This window comes from Lathyrus oleraceus, chromosome 5, assembly GCF_024323335.1.
Source record: "Lathyrus oleraceus cultivar Zhongwan6 chromosome 5, CAAS_Psat_ZW6_1.0, whole genome shotgun sequence".
NCBI lineage: Eukaryota > Viridiplantae > Streptophyta > Magnoliopsida > Fabales > Fabaceae > Lathyrus > Lathyrus oleraceus.
In genome coordinates, this window is record NC_066583.1 from 228726270 (window position 1) to 228748313 (window position 22044).

The 22044-nt window shown below is 37.2% G+C and overlaps 1 protein-coding gene across 1 annotated transcript; it reads right to left on the reverse strand.

The window, feature by feature from the left end:
• Positions 1–203: 203 nt before the first annotated feature.
• On the reverse strand, positions 204–2013 carry LOC127083186 (uncharacterized). The gene is made up of 2 exons (XM_051023432.1): positions 1681–2013; positions 204–1612 (listed from the first exon to the last, which is right to left on the reverse strand). Exon 2 carries the CDS (start codon positions 1569–1571, stop codon positions 498–500), a length of 1074 nt encoding a protein of 357 aa, XP_050879389.1. The 5' UTR covers positions 1572–1612; positions 1681–2013; the 3' UTR covers positions 204–497.
• Positions 2014–22044: the final 20031 nt, after the last annotated feature.

Below are 22044 nucleotides of genomic sequence, written 5' to 3' on the forward strand. Positions count from 1 at the left end.
TTCACATTGTAAACAAAATAAATAACAACTGTCAAAGTAAAAGAAAAAATAAAAATCCAAGAGAACTGACCTACAAGGGTCAACTCGTCCATATACATATTCCATAATTCCAACCTCTAAATGAAGCAAGAGTCAATGGCCGAGCTCTCTCCGTCTCCGTCAAGCAAACCAACTTTAATAACTTTGAACTTGCATATACCATATTTAGATAAATAACATAATTAAGTGTGTATAGGATAAACAACAAAATAATTCTAACAAAATCATCTTTGAGCATAATTTTTGCATTTGAAGCCAGAACAAGAGTTTACACAAACAAATTTAAATTGTAAAATCATGGTTGAACGACTGAAATATGTATTTGGAAAGCAGCAAACCAGACATAATATATAATTATCAAGAATTGCATTAGGTTGGCATTGATCTACTTAAAATCTACAATATCAGTAGCTTTCTTGACGAGCTTCACATGTAAGATGGATAGCTTTCAGTGATTATCAATTTGTAACATCATTATCATCGGAGTCTAATTTCCACCAAGAACCTTTGTCATCATTGTAGTCATTATCAATTTCATCATAGATATCTTCAATATCATCATCTCCAGATGCTTCAGCATCTGCATCATCCATGTTGAGTTTCTTTTTATCCACACCTGGATTGTACGTCCACTCCAACCTTTTCAATATATCACGATCTTTCCAATTTTCCATAACCGATACAGCCTCCTTCTTAGCCTTCCCCATCAAAATTTCCTCCCAGGAAAATGCAGTATCGGCAGTCCTTTTCAAGACTCCGTTACTACTAATATCCCCAATAACAACAGTCTTGAGACATCGCAACTTTGCTTCCTTTATCACATCAACAAAATCAGAATCATCCGATACAAGGACCATGCACTCAACCCGCCTGTGATCCATCATATCCACCATATGCTTTTGCAGCGCAACATCTGCAGCTTGCGGCCTATCCAACACGGTTTGAACCCAAAACCCTGCCCGTTTCAGCTCATCAGCCAAACCATACCCAACTTTAGGAGTCAGAACAGCCCTTGCAGCCTTCTTATACTTGTCCATTTTCATAGAATACTTTCCCACCAATTTCACTTTCCTACTCCCTCTAGCAGACTCTATCTGATTCACCCTTTTCGCGTGCTCACGCTCATGCAGCTGCTTGAAATGGTTAACAAGTTTTTCATTAGTATAAAACTTTCTCCCGCAAACACGACAAAGATGAGGCTCATTACGTTTGATCACACCCTTATTCTCCAAACTATACAACAATTGCCTCTCTTTCCGACTCTCCCGAACAACATGAGGAACATGGTTAAAAGTGTGGCTATTCGCATAAGCCACCATATGGCGAACAACCCCGAAGGAAGCTGCAGCTATTCTGAGCTTATTGGCAACTTCATAGGGTGGAATTGAATTGGGTGGTTTGTTATCCAAATCCCAGAAAAGCCCTACTCTACATAGCTTCTCAGAATGACAGTGTCTCAAAGCACCATATGATTCTTTGCGTGTGGCTTCTATTGTGTAGAAGATTCTACGGAATTTGAGGATTGAAACCATAAATAACTAATAGGTTTATGTTGTTCTACAAATCAAACAGCCTGAAAAGAAAACTGAATCTAATCAAAAAGACATATTAATGAACAACAGAGTGAAGGGAGGTCCTCGCCTGCAACGGTGGTTCTGGCAGAGAGAGGGGACTGAAGAAGGGCCGTCAATGGCGGGTGCGAAGGGCGGAACGGAGCCGGTAACGGGCTGCTCCTTCCAATATTTATGTGGGCCTTAGTATCCAAACCGTGACATCTTAAAACAAACAGTGTAATTATGAATTTTAGAGTTCTCTAACTTTTTTCTTCTTATTTACAACTTTGATTTTTCTTAGACAATTAAAAGAGTGACGTACTCTGTAAAATATGATTTTGTATCCGAGCAGAATATAACAATTAAGTCAACCACACGCTCAATCAAATTAAAGGCAAATTCTTCTTCAATATTCATAGAAAATAACCAGAAACTTACCAACCAGAAAATAAACATCATATTCAGAATATATTTGAAGCTAAACTTATACATAGCGAAAATAAACTTTACAACAAATAAACATCATATTCAAAACTCCTTGCACAACTTAAACGAAATGAAACTTAGCATAATTTAAACAAAGCTTACCAGAAGAGATGATGTTCGAAACCGTACCCGCAACTCTTGAGAATGTATCAAGTGTGAATAATGTGGATAATAGTCTCACATTGGTTGGAAATATGAAGACTTGAACATTTATAAGTGAGAGAATTCACTCACCTATCACCTTAAGGTTTTAGGTGAATATGTGGTGTGTCTCTCACAAAGGTATTGCTCTAAAAAGAAGAAGTCTCACAATGTTCAACGCTCTCTAGTGAAAAACTCCTCAAACAAATGGTATCATGAGTCTTTGGTTCGAGAAAGGGACCGACTTACTTGTATCGAAAGTCAACGACGCAAGTGTGGTGAATAAGAAACGTTTCGTTGAAGAATGTCAATGGTGTCAGTGTGGTGAATAAGAAACGTTTTGTGAGGTACAAGAGTTTGTGGAAGTAAGAAGAGCTTTCACTTGAGGGGAAGCATTGTGGACTCATACTTGATGGGGAGTATTAAGAATGTATCAAGTGTGAGTAATGTGGATAATAGTCCCACATTGATTGGAAATGCAGAAACTTGAGCATTTATAAGTGAGAGAATCCATCTACCTATCACCTTAAGGTTTTAGGTGAATATGTGGTGTGTCTCTCACAAAGGCGTTGCTCAAAAAGAAGAAGTCCCACGATGTTCAATGCTCCCTTTTGAAAAACTCCTCCAACAACAACAACCGCACTCGGAACAACTTCGTTGTCTTGAGTTTCGTGAAGATTTGATTGATATTGATGGAAGGGTGAAATACAATCTTATTGAGTTGAAGTAGATGAAGATGTGAAGGATATGTGGAGATCATTTGAAATACAATCTTATTGAGTTGAAGTAGATGAAGATGTAATTAAGATGATAAAACGTCCAGAATCATCTGGTAGTGTTTAAGTTTTCTTATTTATTATCGTTTTCTTAATTTATGTTTAAGTTATGTAATTTTTTTTCAAATGTTAAATCATGTCCATCTTGCATCAGTGAAAGATCCAAAACATTATCTAAATAGTTGATGAGTAATGTTACATGTAATATACAAATAGTACATAAAAATAACAATAATATCTAAAAAGGTCCCCCACAGGCTATATGTGCAACACAATATAAACTAGTAAATACCTCACCATCTGGATTTACCAAACCCATGAGGTTATCCATAATAATTGTTATCATCTAAATGCGTTATTGGTCATTGGCATCATCTGGAGGTGGCGGCGACGATATGACATCGACTGGTACCCCAGCATCGGAAGGCCTATCATCATTTGTATGCTTAACATGTGGGATGATGTGAGTGTATGATATAGTGAGGTACCATTCAAAGTAGTCATTCTCACATTGCAAGGCGTGTTAAACCCTAATTGTGCGATCTCTAATGGCACGACCAAAGCTGATGATGTTACTCTGAAACCACTTGTTAATGCCCAAAGATGGAAAATCTGGAACTGGTCGTAGGATGCTCTGAACATAACCATATTGTCGCAGACACCTCTAAAACAAGTGTCCAGCGACCAAGGTCTCCCGCCGCATATAACCTGAATATAAAGAAGAGTCATCAAACTCATGGTGGACTTTGTGACTAGTGTATGGTGTCCAAATAACATCATATACGATCAGGGCATCAAGCATCCTCCTGTACTACGCAACGCCATCGGGATGTGCCTGTTTGGCCCTCCATCTCCTCGCTCGTAGCCCCCTACATGGGAATGCACCCTTCTATCACATATGATGGGGAAATGCCCGTATATCTAACATTGATATCAGAACACAGACACAACAAATAATAATTAAGAATTGTTATTCGTAACAATTAAATAAGAACTAAACAACAAATAATAATTTCAAGTATAACTGTAATAGACTCAAATAACCATCAAGTTGTCTGGTCTTAAAGATTGTCGCAACTTCAAGTGTTGAATATAGGATGGTCAGCACAGCGCACCCCCAAGCCCAACTGGTAATGTCAAGACTACTGAACCCTAGCGGCAACCTCATACATTTGTGCCACAATAAGCTCCTCGTACACATCTTGAGTCTAAGATATACAAAGGTGGATGCCCCCGTTAAAGCCAAACTCCTTCAGGACGACCTCCTTGAAAACTCCCAAATCCCGTACAACAATCAAACATCCAAGCGACGGGCTAATAACAAGAGTCGTGAAGAATCTATCGATGATGGGAAGATGGAACAATGAGGAGACATCATCCAGAGTGATAGTCATCTCACCAAACGGCAGATGAAAGGAATATGTCTCCTTGTGCCATCGCTAAATAAAAGTAGTAAGAAGTGAGCGTCGAGCATGGTAAGTGAGTAGTCGTCAAATATGAGGAGATTAAAATCATGTACAATACGCATGACCTGCTTAAGCATCAGAGTCTTGGGGAAGTTCTTTAGCTTCAACTTGTTGTCACCTTCAGTGTGGGACGGTCATGTGACAAACAATTTTTTTAAAAAAATAGTAGTTAGCTTTCATGGAACAATATTAAATAAATTAAAGTTAAACATAAAATATATATACCTCTTTGCCATAGTCGGTATTTGGTCAACATACTCTGTAAGCACCAACTGGTCAATGGATCCTCTCGAGAATGCTCCATCAGTGTGCAAAAACGGCTTCATCAATAGAACCGTAACCTATGTGTCAGCACTAGCAGATGAGATTGGATATGGAGCAGACACCTCATCAGCAACAGTTAGAACTATCAAAATGGGTTAACCCATATGGGCCGACTCGTCAGTCCCAAAAAATCATAGGGCTTGGGCCTTAAAATTAGAAGTCGTGTTTTTCAAGACTTTTTTAGCCCAGTCCTAAAAAACTCGCTACCCATTAGGGCTAGCCCGTATGAACTGTGGATAGTTCGTTAAAAATCCGCATAGCTATAAATTTTTAAAAATATTATATCCATACTTATATTGTCTTTCTCTAAAATAACACATTGATTTTTTCTCACCTCACTAGATTTTATCTATTATATTCAGTCTTTCTCTTTTAAATCTTGTACATTAATATAATCAACACTCTTGCCTCATATTTTATTAACTTCTCTTATGTTAAACATTCTAGTACAATTTAGACATGTGTTGTATTTAAAAATACATTATAAAAAATAATATAGTACTTAAAAATTTATTATGTTTAAAATAATATAATTTTTAATTTCATTCATAATAAAAATTACGGGGTTTTATTTTAATTTTTTATTAAAAAATATTCGTTTATGGCTAGGGCACCTGAAGTCCGTCTAGGGCCAGGTTGGGGTAGTAATTTTCGAGCTCATATTACAACATGGCTCTTTTAACCCAGCCTTAAAAAACCTGAGGCCCGCCAAAGTCGGGCCACTTAGGATCGTGTAGCCCATTTTGACAGCTCTAGTAACAACGACATATGCTAGACCACGTCATCTACAACAGATGCATCTGGCTGGACCACCTAATCTGTCACCTCATCAACAACCTCATGAGCAACATGTGTCACATCTGTCTCGACCGTTAGATCATGAACATCTTGAACCAGCATATCCTGAGCATGAACAACCTCAACATCATCTATGGGTTGCTCAACTGATCTCACTGCTCGGCGTCGTGTGCTACGGGTGCATGGAACTACTCATGCTCAGCCAACCGTTTTCAATGTGAACCAATTGGAAACACTCGTTTAACTTGTTTCTGGGATGACTCAGCCTCAACATCCCTATCCTGGTCAGTCGCTCTATTTGTCGCTTTGCCTAGAATAGTGTCATCCCTGGCCTTGTATTTCACTGCAAAAAAAACAGGGGGATATTAATTTTGGAAATTCTAAAAAATTTAAAATTTCCCTAATTTCATCGTAAATTCTGAAATTTTTGTGAAAAAAATAATATTTTTATAACTATTTAAAAACTTGAAATTTCTGAGGAAATGCATATCATTTGTACCGTAAATTCTGAAATTTTCGTAGACAAAGTTTTCAGAAATACCTGAAATTATGAAATTCACGATAAAAAATCATGAAAATTTGGTAATTTACGGTAAAAAAAACATATTGATTTTGAGATTTTCGGTAGAATAACGAAATTTGCAATATCGCCCCAAACAATTTGAAATTCGCCCGCGAGGGTTGTAAATTTTGGAGAAAAAAAGTGAAATTAATTTCAAGGTTAGTATTATCTATTCATAGAAATGGGAGGTGCCAGGTTCAAGTATAAGGGCGATAAGTTAAAACTTCAGAGATTTAAGTGGATAATAACTTATTAACTTGTTTCAAAAGGTTGAACCACGTTTCTATTTTTTTAATTACTTCATATAATGCAACAAAAATACTGAACATGTTACAACCCATTAATATTCAAACCAGCCGATTAAGAATGAAAAAAAATATATAAATCATATATTTTATTTTTGTTGGAATGATGTTGTATGAGTGAAGTGATTAAACATAAACATATTAGTACATGGCTCCCAATTGCAATGCCTATAGAGGTGAATTGATTAAGGAGGTTGAGTGGTAGATTCCCACTTTCCACATGCTTGATGTTGATACAATGATAAGTGATAAAATTACATAAAAATACGTAGGTTATTATTGACTTATTTTACAAACAATCAATATAAAAACCTCTAATTTATCAATAGAAAATGTTCAAAACACCTGTTTAAACATTTTACTTGCACATTTATCAAAAACATGTGAGAAAAAAAACACAAAGCAACACATAATGACCTTGTCAAGACCAAATTTCTACAAGTAAGGTTCGTTGGGTCAGGCTCTTGGGCACAATAGGCGGGCATAGGCGAAAGAATACTTATTGTCTAAGTAACTTCATGGTGAATGGAAGGTTTGTGCACTAAGCGAATATGAGTAGTGTCCTTAGCGAGCTAGGGCGCCTAGGGGCTAGTTGCAAGGTGAGCTGGCATTGCTTAACAGAGAAGAAAGTAAGTCTGTTATGTGTAATAAGTAATGCGCCTATCGAGCTATGGCGCCTAGGGATAGTTGCAGGGTGAATTATCATTACTTAACAAAGAAGAAAGTAGGTGCGTTATGCGATGATGAACGATACGCCTATCGAGCCTACCTTTCTCAAGCCTATGAATATGAGGTCCAAATTCAGTTTTAAGATAGTTTTGGTTGATTCAAGGGAGTATAAAAAGATAGTAGGTCCACTTTGGTCTCAAAGGGAAAAAATGAGAAGGGGGTTAAAGGAGGAAGCATTGCTTGACAAATTGTTGCATGTGGCCTTTCAAGTTTGTCTTCTCGGGATTACATGTACAACAACAATGAGTAAGTGTAACTAGAAATCTCTTTGTTAGGGGTATATGTAGTAATTATATACTCATGTTTAATTACGGCCATGACATTTTATGCAATTTGACTTAAGCTTTAATATTGATGATTCTTCGTTCTTAATGCTTGTTTTAGATTAGCTACCTAAAATATGTTTTCGCGGTACAACTTGACAGACGAGAGGTGATGGTCATTACTAGATCCAAGTCTCCATATATTGGAGGCTAATGCCATATATATGGTTAAGTTTAATATCTGCAAAATACTGATAATTGATGATCGGTATTTTTATATCACTGTTGAGTCTTAATGAAGTTGTATTTAACTGTGTGAAAGTTCGCTTATTGGGTAATACAACTTATCTCACATTGTTGAATCAGAGATGAGATACGATGAGAGAAACATACAGTAATATTAATAATTGAGTAAAAAAGCATATTACTGACCAATGATTATGCATAAGTATAAACAATGATGAAATCTACCCCTAGCAAGTTTTCTCACGGTTAACACTCAAATCTTCATTTATTTGCTGTCATTTACTTTTCTACAACCAAATATCTATAAACTTATACTTAGAATAAAAAAATCTATTGACTTCGTCTTTAAGCACAAATAGTCTATATGGATATGATAATATTGCACTTGTTATTTGCACTGCAACATCCAATCATAATCATATGATTAAAACACTTTTAGAATTTCAAATATGGCATTTCTAAGAAATACCATTGTTCTCTCTCTCTTCAAACAAAAAATGAATGTGAGAGGATAAAAGGGAGGGATAGGTTGTTAACAACTGCTTGTATTTCTTTCAAAGAGTTCAACTCCTTTTTGGAATAGTGTGTTTGTTTTTCAAGAAAAAAAAATATTTTTAGAAATGTAATTATGTGAATGCAATATTCTCATGTTTGATTCAAATTTTAAAAAATTGTTTTAAGGTATTTTTTATTCACAAAAATCTTATATACACACTGGAAAAACATTCTTAGAAAAACATAAAAGGGATGAGAATTGTGATAAACAATTTTTCAAAAACTTTTTTAAAAAATGATTAGTTTTACTTGGTTAATTTTAAGTAGGGGGATTTAAGCGCATTGAATAAATAGCATGAAAATGAAGGATTACACATTAGGATTTATATTGGTTCGACTTTAAACCATATGGTGTACTCCAATCTCCTAGGGTTTACCCTTGAGTTCCACTATCAATTTGAACTTTTATTATATGATCAACCCACAAACTTATTACACCAACCTTTTACCCAAGTTTATCTTGCAACTTAATATAAATGTTGCAAGATAATTATACTCTTGATTTACAATTGCAAAATAATCTAATTCAAAAAGCAATTACACAAATAAAACTATTACTTAAGTATTTAGCTCTTTTAGTGATAAAATAGTTTTGAATGTATGGAAATATTTCTAATAAGAAAATGAGTAAGATAAAAGAGTGAAATATCAAATTTCTTGTGTTGTGAAGAAGGAAATAGAAGTCCTCCTTATATATGAAAAGAAATTTGGTATTTCACTCTTTTGTCTTACTCATTTTCTTCTTAGAAATATTTCCATACATTCAAAACTATTTTAGTACTAAGAGAGCTTAATACTTAAGTAATAGCTTTGCTCTCTGCCAAAAACTGCAGAGGAAAACCAAGAGTTTCACCTTTGGGCTTAAGATTGAGCTCCACTTCCTTCTTCTCCAAATGTAAAGCTTCGACTAAAAGATGAGATTAGAGAGTTCCTTGGTACTGAGAAAAGGAAGTTGATCCTTAATTCCGACCCCCAACATATATGAGTATTCCTCTAATTCCAGAGCCAACTGATAATCCTGAAAAGTGAAACACCTAATGGGAGGGTCATAGAACTGCACTAGGGTAAGAAGTGTTGTAGTGTTCACTTTAGTGTTGAGAATACCTATGAGATTCTCATAGGCCTTCTTAAATTGTTTTTCTAAAATTGGATATCATTTATTTATTTAATTTTGGTATCATATTTATAAGTGGATTTTCTTGGTTGATTTATGAATATATATATTTTCAAATCAGATAGAAAGTTTAAATGAGAATAAAAACCCACATGTGCGCGCACACGTGTGTATATATATATATATATATATATATATATATATATATATATATATATATATATATATATATATATATATATATATATATATATATATATATATATATATATATATATATATATATATTATATATATATATATAGATATATATTATATATATATATATATATATATATATATATATATATATATATATATATATATATATATATATATGCGCGCGCGCGTGTTTTTTTTTTATACTTATTTTTCTTAAAATTAAGTATCTTATATTAAATAAATTTATTTATTTTAAAAGTAACCTACATTAGACATTTGTTTTTTTAAAAATTGGTATCATTTATTTATTTAATTTTGATATCATATTTATATATTGGTTTAGTAATATATTTATTTTTTTCTAAATAAGGCACCAAATTTAATTTTGCTATCACATTTAATTTTTTAATATCCGATATTGTTTTATATGTATATATTTATTGTTTTTCTTTTCATACTTATTTTCTTTAAAATCAAATATCTTATATTAAACAAACTGATTTGTTTTAAAAGTAAGATATATTATACACTTGTTTTTCTAAAAAAATTGTAAATGATTAACATTAAAACTAAAATTTTCCTTATAATTACAAAATTGCCATTGTATATAACTTTTATATCTTTAAAAAAAAATAGATATAATATCAATAACTCTAAAGTTATTTTTCTCCTAGTGAATGATAATGTAATGTGTGATCCCATGATGAGCTAGCAGTTCCAACATCATTTGTGACGACTAGTAGGAGCATCAACAAGTCTAGTGGTTGAGGCAATGGTGTGGAGGTAATACGGGGGTCTGACACATGTGTGTTTCTCTGCCACAATATCATCTTGAAGAAAACACAAGCATTACATTAGTTTTTAGAATGATTTTCATTTTTAGAAGATAATAAAAGCTTTGAATGGTTAATAACTAATGCAAGGAAGGGAATTCATAAGTATAATACCACCGATTGTAGGACGAACAACAACAAGTGTATTGGTAGAGGCAACAGTAAAAACAATGGTTCTTAGAATGCTCTTCATTTTTTTAATAGATGAGAATGCTCTTCAATATAATAGACAACACTTAGCAATATAGTTTTGGCCTTATGATGATTTTTGAAATCTTTCTTCTGTTGACTAGTCATAACACTTCTTGCTATAATATTTCCTTTATCATTAACTAGGTGAACATAGTCATCGACTACAAGATCCCAGAGATCAACATCGTAACAAAGAAAGAAGCTTTCTATTCTATCTTTCCAACAATCAAAATTTTCACCATCAAAGATTGGTGGTTTTACACTGTATTGATCTTTATCATTATTGTTAACAACGTTAGCAGCATTAATATCGACCATTATTTCTCACACAAACTAGATCGGTACTGAACACGGTGAAGTGTTGATAGATCTTTTATCACAATCAGAACTGGAGATTTGATTCCAATTGAAGGTGTGAAAAACACAAGAAATGGGGGTTTGAATTGGGTTACAAACAATTTTTTTTCCAAAACAAGAACATCACTAACAAGTTAATAACAAAGAGATAAAAACAAAGTATTTTTATCCTGGTTATCTTGAAACTCAAAGCTACTTCAGTCCATCCGCCAAAGTGATTTTTCCTTATACACAAGGACTTAATCCACTATAATCAACAGATTACAATAATCACAAATAATACCCTTATTTGTCTTCTCTAGGATCCAATTATACCCTAGTCTCCTTAAGGACTCACAAAGAATAATCTTCTTTGTCTTCTCAAGGATCTAACTATACCTTAGTCTCCTTAATGACTCACAAATAATAACCTTCTTTGTCTTCTCAAGGATAACCTCCTTAAGGAATCAAATAAACAGTTTGAATAATATTTTGTGTGTTACAAGTTTTTTCTATGCAAGCAAATTTTACACAAATGATAAACAAACGCTTAAAGAAAATTTGTGTACAAAAGAATGATAACTTTTCACAAAGAAACAGACTTGTCAAAATATTGTATCACCATTCACTTTTCTTTAAGTCTCCAAGTCTCACTTATATACCATAAGAAGAAGACTGTTGGAGTACAAAATAGGGAAACCTTATAGAGCATTTGTCCACTGTTGGATGATGAAAGGTGTGATACTGTGTAATGTCATTTGCCCATAAAATCAGTGACAAATGTGATGTATGTTACTGTTCTTTGCCCATTGTCACACGGTGAACTGACTTTTGGTGTTTTGCTTTTTATCGCAATGTCGCGGATAGCAAGAGTCGCCACCGACTTTTCTTTTATCCCATAAGGAAAGGTGAAAAAGAACAGGAAAGACCTTAATTTTAAATTCTTAGGTTCGGGAGGTACTTTATACAAAAGGGAAGGTATTAGCACCCTTTGTATCCATGGTTATCCATGGGCTCTTAATTGCTCAATCATTTATGTTTTCTAGTTTGAAAAAGGTGGTTGAGAAATGTGTGAAAAATGTTTTGAAAATGAGAATTTAACTTTGTAATGATTCTTGCATGAATGTATACAAAGTGGTTATCTCGTTTTAATTTAGAAAATAGTTTAGAAAAATATAACTCGGCAATGATCCTAGTGCGGATGTATCCTACCATACAAAGCTTCAAACGGTGCCATACCAATACTCGAATGAAAACTATTGTTGTAGGTAAACTCAATCAACGACAAATAACAATCCCAAGCACCTTCTTTTTCCAAAACACACGCTCTCAAAAGATCCTCTAATGACTGAATCGTCCTCTCAGTCTGACCATCAGTCTGCGGATGATATGCAGAACTCAATCTCAGCTTAGTTCCCAAAGCCTTCTGCAAACCTTCCCAGAACTTCGATGTAAATCTAGGATCTCTGTCCGAAACAATACTAGACGGAATACCATGCAAACTTACAATCTTCTCAATATACAACTCAGCTAGTCTCTCTAACGGATAATCCATTCTGATCGGAATGAAATGAGCCGACTTTGTTAATCTGTCCACAATCACCCAAATAGCCTCAAAATTCTTATTTGTCCTTGGTAAACCAGAAACAAAATCCATACTGATACTATCCCACTTCCACTCTGGAATAGCCAACGGTTGCATTAGCCCAGACGGCTTCTGATGCTCAATCTTTGACTTCTGACAAGTCAAACAAGAATAAACAAAACTCGCAATTTCTCTTTTCATTCCCGGCCACCAAAATAACTTCTTCAAATCATGATACATCTTCGTAGCTCCAGGATGAATACTCAAGCCACTACGATGTCCTTCTTCCAGAATACTCTTCTTAAGTTCAGTAACATCCGGAATACACACCCGACTACCAAATTTCAAAATACCATTCTCATCAACTCTGAATTCACCACCTTGACCTTGATTCACTAACGTCAACTTATCAACCAAAAGCATATCGGATTTCTGACCCTCTCTGATCTCGTCCAGAATACCACTTGTTAACTTCAACATTCCCAATTTAACACTATTGTGAGTACTCTCACACACCAAACTCAAGTCTCTAAACTGCTCAATTAAATCCAATTCCTTAACCATTAACATAGACATATGCAATGATTTCCGACTCAATGCGTCAGCCACAACGTTTGCTTTACCCGGATGGTAATTCAAACCAAAATCATAATCCTTCAGAAATTCTAACCATCTCCTCTGTCTCATATTCAGCTCTTTCTGATCAAACAAATACTTTAAACTTTTATGGTCACTGAAAACCTCAAATCTTGACCCATACAAGTAATGCCTCCATAATTTCAGAACAAATACCACAGCTGCCAACTCTAAATCATGTGTCGGATAGTTCCTTTCATGAATCCTCAGTTGTCTCGAAGCATAAGCTATAACCTGCTTATTCTGCATCAACACACCACCTAAACCCAACAATGAAGCATCACAGTAAACCTCAAATGGTTCCGACGAACTCGGTAATATCAGAATAGGAGCAGTAGTCAACCTTCTCTTTAACTCTTGGAAACCTTCTTCACATTTTGAGTCCCAAACAAACGCTTGCCCCTTTCTGGTCAACATTGTCAACGGTAACGCCAACTTAGAGAATCCCTCAATAAACTTCCTATAGTAACCTGCAAGTCCAAGAAAACTTCTTATCTCAGAAACTGACTTCGGAGCTTCCCACTTAGACACCGCTTCTATCTTAGAAGGATCAACAGCAACACCACCTCTTGAAATCACATGACCAAGAAAACTAACCTCTTCTAACCAAAATTCACATTTTGAGAGTTTAGCAAATAACTTCTTTTCTCGTAGAACTTCCAACACCACTCTCAAATGCTCAGCATGTTCTTCTTCAGATTTCGAATACACCAAAATGTCATCAATAAACACCACCACAAACTGATCTAGATACGGATGAAAAATCCTATTCATATACTCCATGAATACTCCAGGCGCATTAGTCACCCCAAAAGGCATTACAGAATACTCATAATGTCCATACCTTGTTCTGAAAGCAGTCTTCTGAATATCTTCAGTCTTCACACGTATCTGATGATACCCAGATCTCAAATCTATCTTGCTGAACACACTAGCACCAACCAATTGATCCATCAAATCATCAATCCTCGGTAAAGGATACCGATTCTTGATCGTCACTTTATTCAGTTGTCTGTAATCCACACACAACCTCATAGTACCTTCTTTCTTCTTAACCAACAACACTGGTGCACCCCACGGTGACACACTCGAACGAATAAATTTCTTATCCAACAAATCTTCCAACTGACTCTTCAATTCAGCTAGCTCAACAGCAGACATACGATAAGGAGCCATCGATATCGGTCTAGTACCAGGTACCAAATCAATCGAGAACTCAACTTCACGCTCTGGCGGCAATTCATTCACCTCTTCCGGAAACACATCAGGAAAATCACACACCACAGCCAGATCACCAATCACCAGTTTATCTTTAGCTTCCAAAGTCGCTAACAGCATAAACAACTCTGCCCCATCTGCTACTTCCTCATTCACCTGCCTCGCTGATAGAAACAAACTCTTGCCTTCCTCAATCTCAGGAAATATCACAGTCTTATCAAAACAGTTAATAGAAACTCGGTTAAACACCAACCAGTTCATTCCCAAGATAACATCAATCTGCACTAGTGGAAGACACACAAGGTCTATCCCAAAGTCTCTACCAAAAATACTCAAAGGACAATTCAAACAAACTGACGTAGTAGTCACTGAACCCTTCGCAGGAGTATCAATCACCATACTACCCAACATCTCAGATATCTCTAACTTAAGTTTCACAGCACAATCCAAAGATATAAAAGAATGAGTCGCACCTGTGTCAATAATAGCTACAAGAGGAAAGCCATTAATATAACACGTACCTCGGATCAAACGATCATCTGCAGAAGTCTCAGAACCCGATAAAGCAAAGACCTTGCCTCCTGACTGATTCTCTTTCTTTGGCTTAGGACACTGTGGACTGATATGACCCACCTCTCCACAGTTGAAGCAAGTCACAGTCTTCAACCGGCAATCTGCAGCCAAATGACCACCTTTTCCACATTTGAAACACTTCTTCTCATTACTGGTACACTCATGGATACGATGTCCAGCCTGACCACATCTGTAACACTTAGCAGGAGCACTAGAATCTCCTCCACTAGGCCTCTTCATCCCACTCTGCCTCTGAAAACCTTTGCCAGCTGCATACGGTTTCCCACGATCAACCTGATCCTTACCCTTCCTATCGACCCTCTACTGATAGCTCTCTGCTCTGGCTTTGGAATCCTGTTCAAAGATCCTGCAACAGTCAACCAAATCAGAAAACACCCTGATTCGCTGATATCCAATTGCCTGCTTGATCTCGGGACGCAACCCGTTCTCAAACTTCACACACTTCGAAAATTCTCCAGCAGCCTCACTATAAGGAGTATAGTACTTTGACAGCTCTGTGAACTTCGCAGCATACTCAGTAACAGACCTGTTACCCTGCTTCAATTCCAAGAATTCTATCTCTTTCTTCCCTCTGACATCCTCTGGAAAGTACTTCCTCAGGAATCTTTCCCTGAACACAGCCCAAGTAATCTCAGCATTTCCAGCAGTTTCCAACTCAGTGCGGGTAGCAACCCACCAATCATCAGCTTCTTCTGACAGCATATGTGTACCGAACCTGACCTTCTGGTTCTCGGCACACTCAGTTACTCTGAAGATCCTCTCTATCTCTTTCAACCACTTCTGAGCACCATCTGGATCGTATGCTCCTTTGAACATCGGAGGATTGTTCTTCTGGAACTCACTCAGTTGACGAGCAGTTCCCATTCCCACAACATTCGGATTTCCTCCAAGTACTCCAGCTAGCATACCCAGAGCCTCAGCAATCGCAGCATCATCTCTACCTCTTCCAGCCATCTCTATTCTGAAACCCAACAACTAAAACAAATAAGTACTGATAGGGTTACACAACACCTATCCCGTACAGGGGAACAGAATAACTACGACTCAACACGACCGACTATGCTCTGATACCACTAATGTAACACCCTTCTAAATACCCCAATTATTTAATTAAAATAATAACATGTTAATCAGAGTAATTATGCCCCGAAGGGTGTCACACAATCATTTCACAAACATTTATCAAAACATCCTGTCATGCTCATTTATTTATCAAATAAAACAGTTGCATAATACGCAGCGGATACAAAACATCAACAATTCAAAGCATGTACTACATTACATGTAAAGTTGATCAACAACTAAATTAAAACACAGTCAAACATCCCCTCCCGATGTTACATCTACCAGAGCATGACCCACTAAGGACGACACTAGACTCCATAGCACTAGCTTCTACTCAACTCACTGCTCGTTACCTGAAAAATAGTTGTAAGGGTGAGTTCTTCAATCAATATAATAAGCATTATAGAACAACATGTAATGCTAAGTAAATAACACATTAATTCACCCTAATCAAACTACGCACTCAGCAACGGCAATATCCATCCAACCATCATATTCAACAGTAAAAATCTCAACCATAGTTAACATTAACAACACAACACACAACACACATATGATACTGGAATGCATCCATTCATATCATATGCCATACATTCATTGTGCAATGAGACTCTTATGCATGCGGTACCGACTATGTTGTGAACATATAGTTCAACCTCACCGTCCAAATCCAGGCACGGCTACCAAGCTCACTAGTCCCACTCATTTGAGACATAGTGACTCACTCACTAATTCCTCACCATGGGAATTAGCTACCACCCCAAATGGGCCATGATATGCACGCTAATCACCTAGCATGCAAACAACAACAACAACACTCAACATGATTTACTCACTAATTCCTCACCATGGGAATTAGCTACCACCCGAAGGCCACAATACGCATGCTAATCACCTAGCAATGCACCATCAACGATAATCGAGAATAGACACATGCTCACACTCTAATCCATAGAATAGTCTATTCACAAATGCATACATTCACAACATCATGTATACCATTCCACATTATCAACACAATTTATCACAAAAGAATATTATATCATGCCAAACAACAACCACAATATTAGCACACTCCACTAGTATCTATACTGCTCAAAACAGCGGAAATTAATCTCTATTACATCATAGGCCAACATAGGCCAACCCTCAAATAGGCACACAACATTAAAATTAACATTTTTCCACTCTGCAACAGCGTTAACCGGTTAACGCCCTGGGTTAACCGGTTAACGCAGCACAACACGCCTTCTGTCTCAAAATTTAACAGTGTTAACTGGTTAACGCCCTGGGTTAACCGGTTAACGCAGCACAAACAGCCAAAGATCAGAAATTACAACAGTGTTAACCGGTTAACACCCTGGGTTAACCGGTTAACGCAGACAAAACAGCACATATTCATAATCCAACACAGTGTTAACCGGTTAACACCCTGGGTTAACCGGTTAACGCAAGACAGAAGCTGTTCCTGCGCTAACTCAAGGCAGAATGCAGAATTCTCCGCATTTTCCGCCATTGGAGGACTTCCGGACCTCCGAATCCGATTCCGTAAAAAGCCATACGATCGGGAAATTACAACAGACTCAATTACCGACTAAATTTCAACTCCTAACACGGTTCATCCAACAAAATTTCAGCATTCACAATTCCCAATTAGGGTCAATCAACAGCTTATCACTACCCATGACATATTATCCCATAATACCCGTTAATTGACGATAAACCCCCCTTACCTGAGTTAATCCGGCGAATCTCTAAGCTCAAGCCCTTCCTTCTTCAACCTTCAGCCCTCGCTCTGTCTCTTTGCCCTTTTCTCTTCTTTCACGATCGTTCTCTGTTTCACGTAAAACCTTTTCTTACCAAATGGGATATTTCCTTAAGTCCAACTTATATATTTTCCAAAATAATAATCCAATAATAATAATAATAAAATTTCCAATTATTTAATTAAATTAATAAATAATTTATTAACTCAATTCAAATAATTATTTTATTATTATCGGGGTGTTACAACTCTCCCCCACTAAAAGAGTTTTCGTCCTCGAAAACATACCTCAAGCGAATAACTCCGGATAAGACTCTTTCATCTGACTCTCAAGTTCCCAAGTCACATTGCCACCTGCTGGTCCTCCCCAAGCTACCTTCACCAAGGCAATCTCTTTACCCCGCAACTGCTTCAACTCTCGATCCTCAATCCTCATAGGTGATGTTTCAACAGTCAGGTTATCTCTCACCTGTACATCATCTACTTGGACTACATGCGACGGATCATGAATGTACCTCCTCAACTGAGACACATGAAAAACGTCATGCAAATTCGCAAGCGACGGCGGTAAAGCGATACGATAGGCTACTTCCCCTATCCTCTCCAAAATCTGATAAGGACCAATAAATCGAGGTGTCAACTTCTTCGACTTCAAGGCTCGACCAACACCAGTTATCGGAGTAACACGAAGAAACACATGATCTCCCTCTTGGAACTCAAGTGATTTCCTCCTCTTATCATGATAACTCTTCTGACGACTCTGAGCAATTCTCATCTTATCCTGAATCATCTTAATCTTTTTCGTAGTTTGTTGAACAATCTCCGGTCCAACCACCGCACTCTCACCGGACTCATACCAACATAAAGGTGTCCGACATCTCCTACCATACAAAGCTTCAAACGGTGCCATACCAATACTCGAATGAAAACTATTGTTGTAGGTAAACTCAATCAACGACAAATAACAATCCCAAGCACCTTCTTTTTCCAAAACACACGCTCTCAAAAGATCCTCTAATGACTGAATCGTCCTCTCAGTCTGACCATCAGTCTGCGGATGATATGCAGAACTCAATCTCAGCTTAGTTCCCAAAGCCTTCTGCAAACCTTCCCAGAACTTCGATGTAAATCTAGGATCTCTGTCCGAAACAATACTAGACGGAATACCATGCAAACTTACAATCTTCTCAATATACAACTCAGCTAGTCTCTCTAACGGATAATCCATTCTGATCGGAATGAAATGAGCCGACTTTGTTAATCTGTCCACAATCACCCAAATAGCCTCAAAATTCTTATTTGTCCTTGGTAAACCAGAAACAAAATCCATACTGATACTATCCCACTTCCACTCTGGAATAGCCAACGGTTGCATTAGCCCAGACGGCTTCTGATGCTCAATCTTTGACTTCTGACAAGTCAAACAAGAATAAACAAAACTCGCAATTTCTCTTTTCATTCCCGGCCACCAAAATAACTTCTTCAAATCATGATACATCTTCGTAGCTCCAGGATGAATACTCAAGCCACTACGATGTCCTTCTTCCAGAATACTCTTCTTAAGTTCAGTAACATCCGGAATACACACCCGACTACCAAATTTCAAAATACCATTCTCATCAACTCTGAATTCACCACCTTGACCTTGATTCACTAACGTCAACTTATCAACCAAAAGCATATCGGATTTCTGACCCTCTCTGATCTCGTCCAGAATACCACTTGTTAACTTCAACATTCCCAATTTAACACTATTGTGAGTACTCTCACACACCAAACTCAAGTCTCTAAACTGCTCAATTAAATCCAATTCCTTAACCATTAACATAGACATATGCAATGATTTCCGACTCAATGCGTCAGCCACAACGTTTGCTTTACCCGGATGGTAATTCAAACCAAAATCATAATCCTTCAGAAATTCTAACCATCTCCTCTGTCTCATATTCAGCTCTTTCTGATCAAACAAATACTTTAAACTTTTATGGTCACTGAAAACCTCAAATCTTGACCCATACAAGTAATGCCTCCATAATTTCAGAACAAATACCACAGCTGCCAACTCTAAATCATGTGTCGGATAGTTCCTTTCATGAATCCTCAGTTGTCTCGAAGCATAAGCTATAACCTGCTTATTCTGCATCAACACACCACCTAAACCCAACAATGAAGCATCACAGTAAACCTCAAATGGTTCCGACGAACTCGGTAATATCAGAATAGGAGCAGTAGTCAACCTTCTCTTTAACTCTTGGAAACCTTCTTCACATTTTGAGTCCCAAACAAACGCTTGCCCCTTTCTGGTCAACATTGTCAACGGTAACGCCAACTTAGAGAATCCCTCAATAAACTTCCTATAGTAACCTGCAAGTCCAAGAAAACTTCTTATCTCAGAAACTGACTTCGGAGCTTCCCACTTAGACACCGCTTCTATCTTAGAAGGATCAACAGCAACACCACCTCTTGAAATCACATGACCAAGAAAACTAACCTCTTCTAACCAAAATTCACATTTTGAGAGTTTAGCAAATAACTTCTTTTCTCGTAGAACTTCCAACACCACTCTCAAATGCTCAGCATGTTCTTCTTCAGATTTCGAATACACCAAAATGTCATCAATAAACACCACCACAAACTGATCTAGATACGGATGAAAAATCCTATTCATATACTCCATGAATACTCCAGGCGCATTAGTCACCCCAAAAGGCATTACAGAATACTCATAATGTCCATACCTTGTTCTGAAAGCAGTCTTCTGAATATCTTCAGTCTTCACACGTATCTGATGATACCCAGATCTCAAATCTATCTTGCTGAACACACTAGCACCAACCAATTGATCCATCAAATCATCAATCCTCGGTAAAGGATACCGATTCTTGATCGTCACTTTATTCAGTTGTCTGTAATCCACACACAACCTCATAGTACCTTCTTTCTTCTTAACCAACAACACTGGTGCACCCCACGGTGACACACTCGAACGAATAAATTTCTTATCCAACAAATCTTCCAACTGACTCTTCAATTCAGCTAGCTCAACAGCAGACATACGATAAGGAGCCATCGATATCGGTCTAGTACCAGGTACCAAATCAATCGAGAACTCAACTTCACGCTCTGGCGGCAATTCATTCACCTCTTCCGGAAACACATCAGGAAAATCACACACCACAGCCAGATCACCAATCACCAGTTTATCTTTAGCTTCCAAAGTCGCTAACAGCATAAACAACTCTGCCCCATCTGCTACTTCCTCATTCACCTGCCTCGCTGATAGAAACAAACTCTTGCCTTCCTCAATCTCAGGAAATATCACAGTCTTATCAAAACAGTTAATAGAAACTCGGTTAAACACCAACCAGTTCATTCCCAAGATAACATCAATCTGCACTAGTGGAAGACACACAAGGTCTATCCCAAAGTCTCTACCAAAAATACTCAAAGGACAATTCAAACAAACTGACGTAGTAGTCACTGAACCCTTCGCAGGAGTATCAATCACCATACTACCCAACATCTCAGATATCTCTAACTTAAGTTTCACAGCACAATCCAAAGATATAAAAGAATGAGTCGCACCTGTGTCAATAATAGCTACAAGAGGAAAGCCATTAATATAACACGTACCTCGGATCAAACGATCATCTGCAGAAGTCTCAGAACCCGATAAAGCAAAGACCTTGCCTCCTGACTGATTCTCTTTCTTTGGCTTAGGACACTGTGGACTGATATGACCCACCTCTCCACAGTTGAAGCAAGTCACAGTCTTCAACCGGCAATCTGCAGCCAAATGACCACCTTTTCCACATTTGAAACACTTCTTCTCATTACTGGTACACTCATGGATACGATGTCCAGCCTGACCACATCTGTAACACTTAGCAGGAGCACTAGAATCTCCTCCACTAGGCCTCTTCATCCCACTCTGCCTCTGAAAACCTTTGCCAGCTGCATACGGTTTCCCACGATCAACCTGATCCTTACCCTTCCTATCGACCCTCTACTGATAGCTCTCTGCTCTGGCTTTGGAATCCTGTTCAAAGATCCTGCAACAGTCAACCAAATCAGAAAACACCCTGATTCGCTGATATCCAATTGCCTGCTTGATCTCGGGACGCAACCCGTTCTCAAACTTCACACACTTCGAAAATTCTCCAGCAGCCTCACTATAAGGAGTATAGTACTTTGACAGCTCTGTGAACTTCGCAGCATACTCAGTAACAGACCTGTTACCCTGCTTCAATTCCAAGAATTCT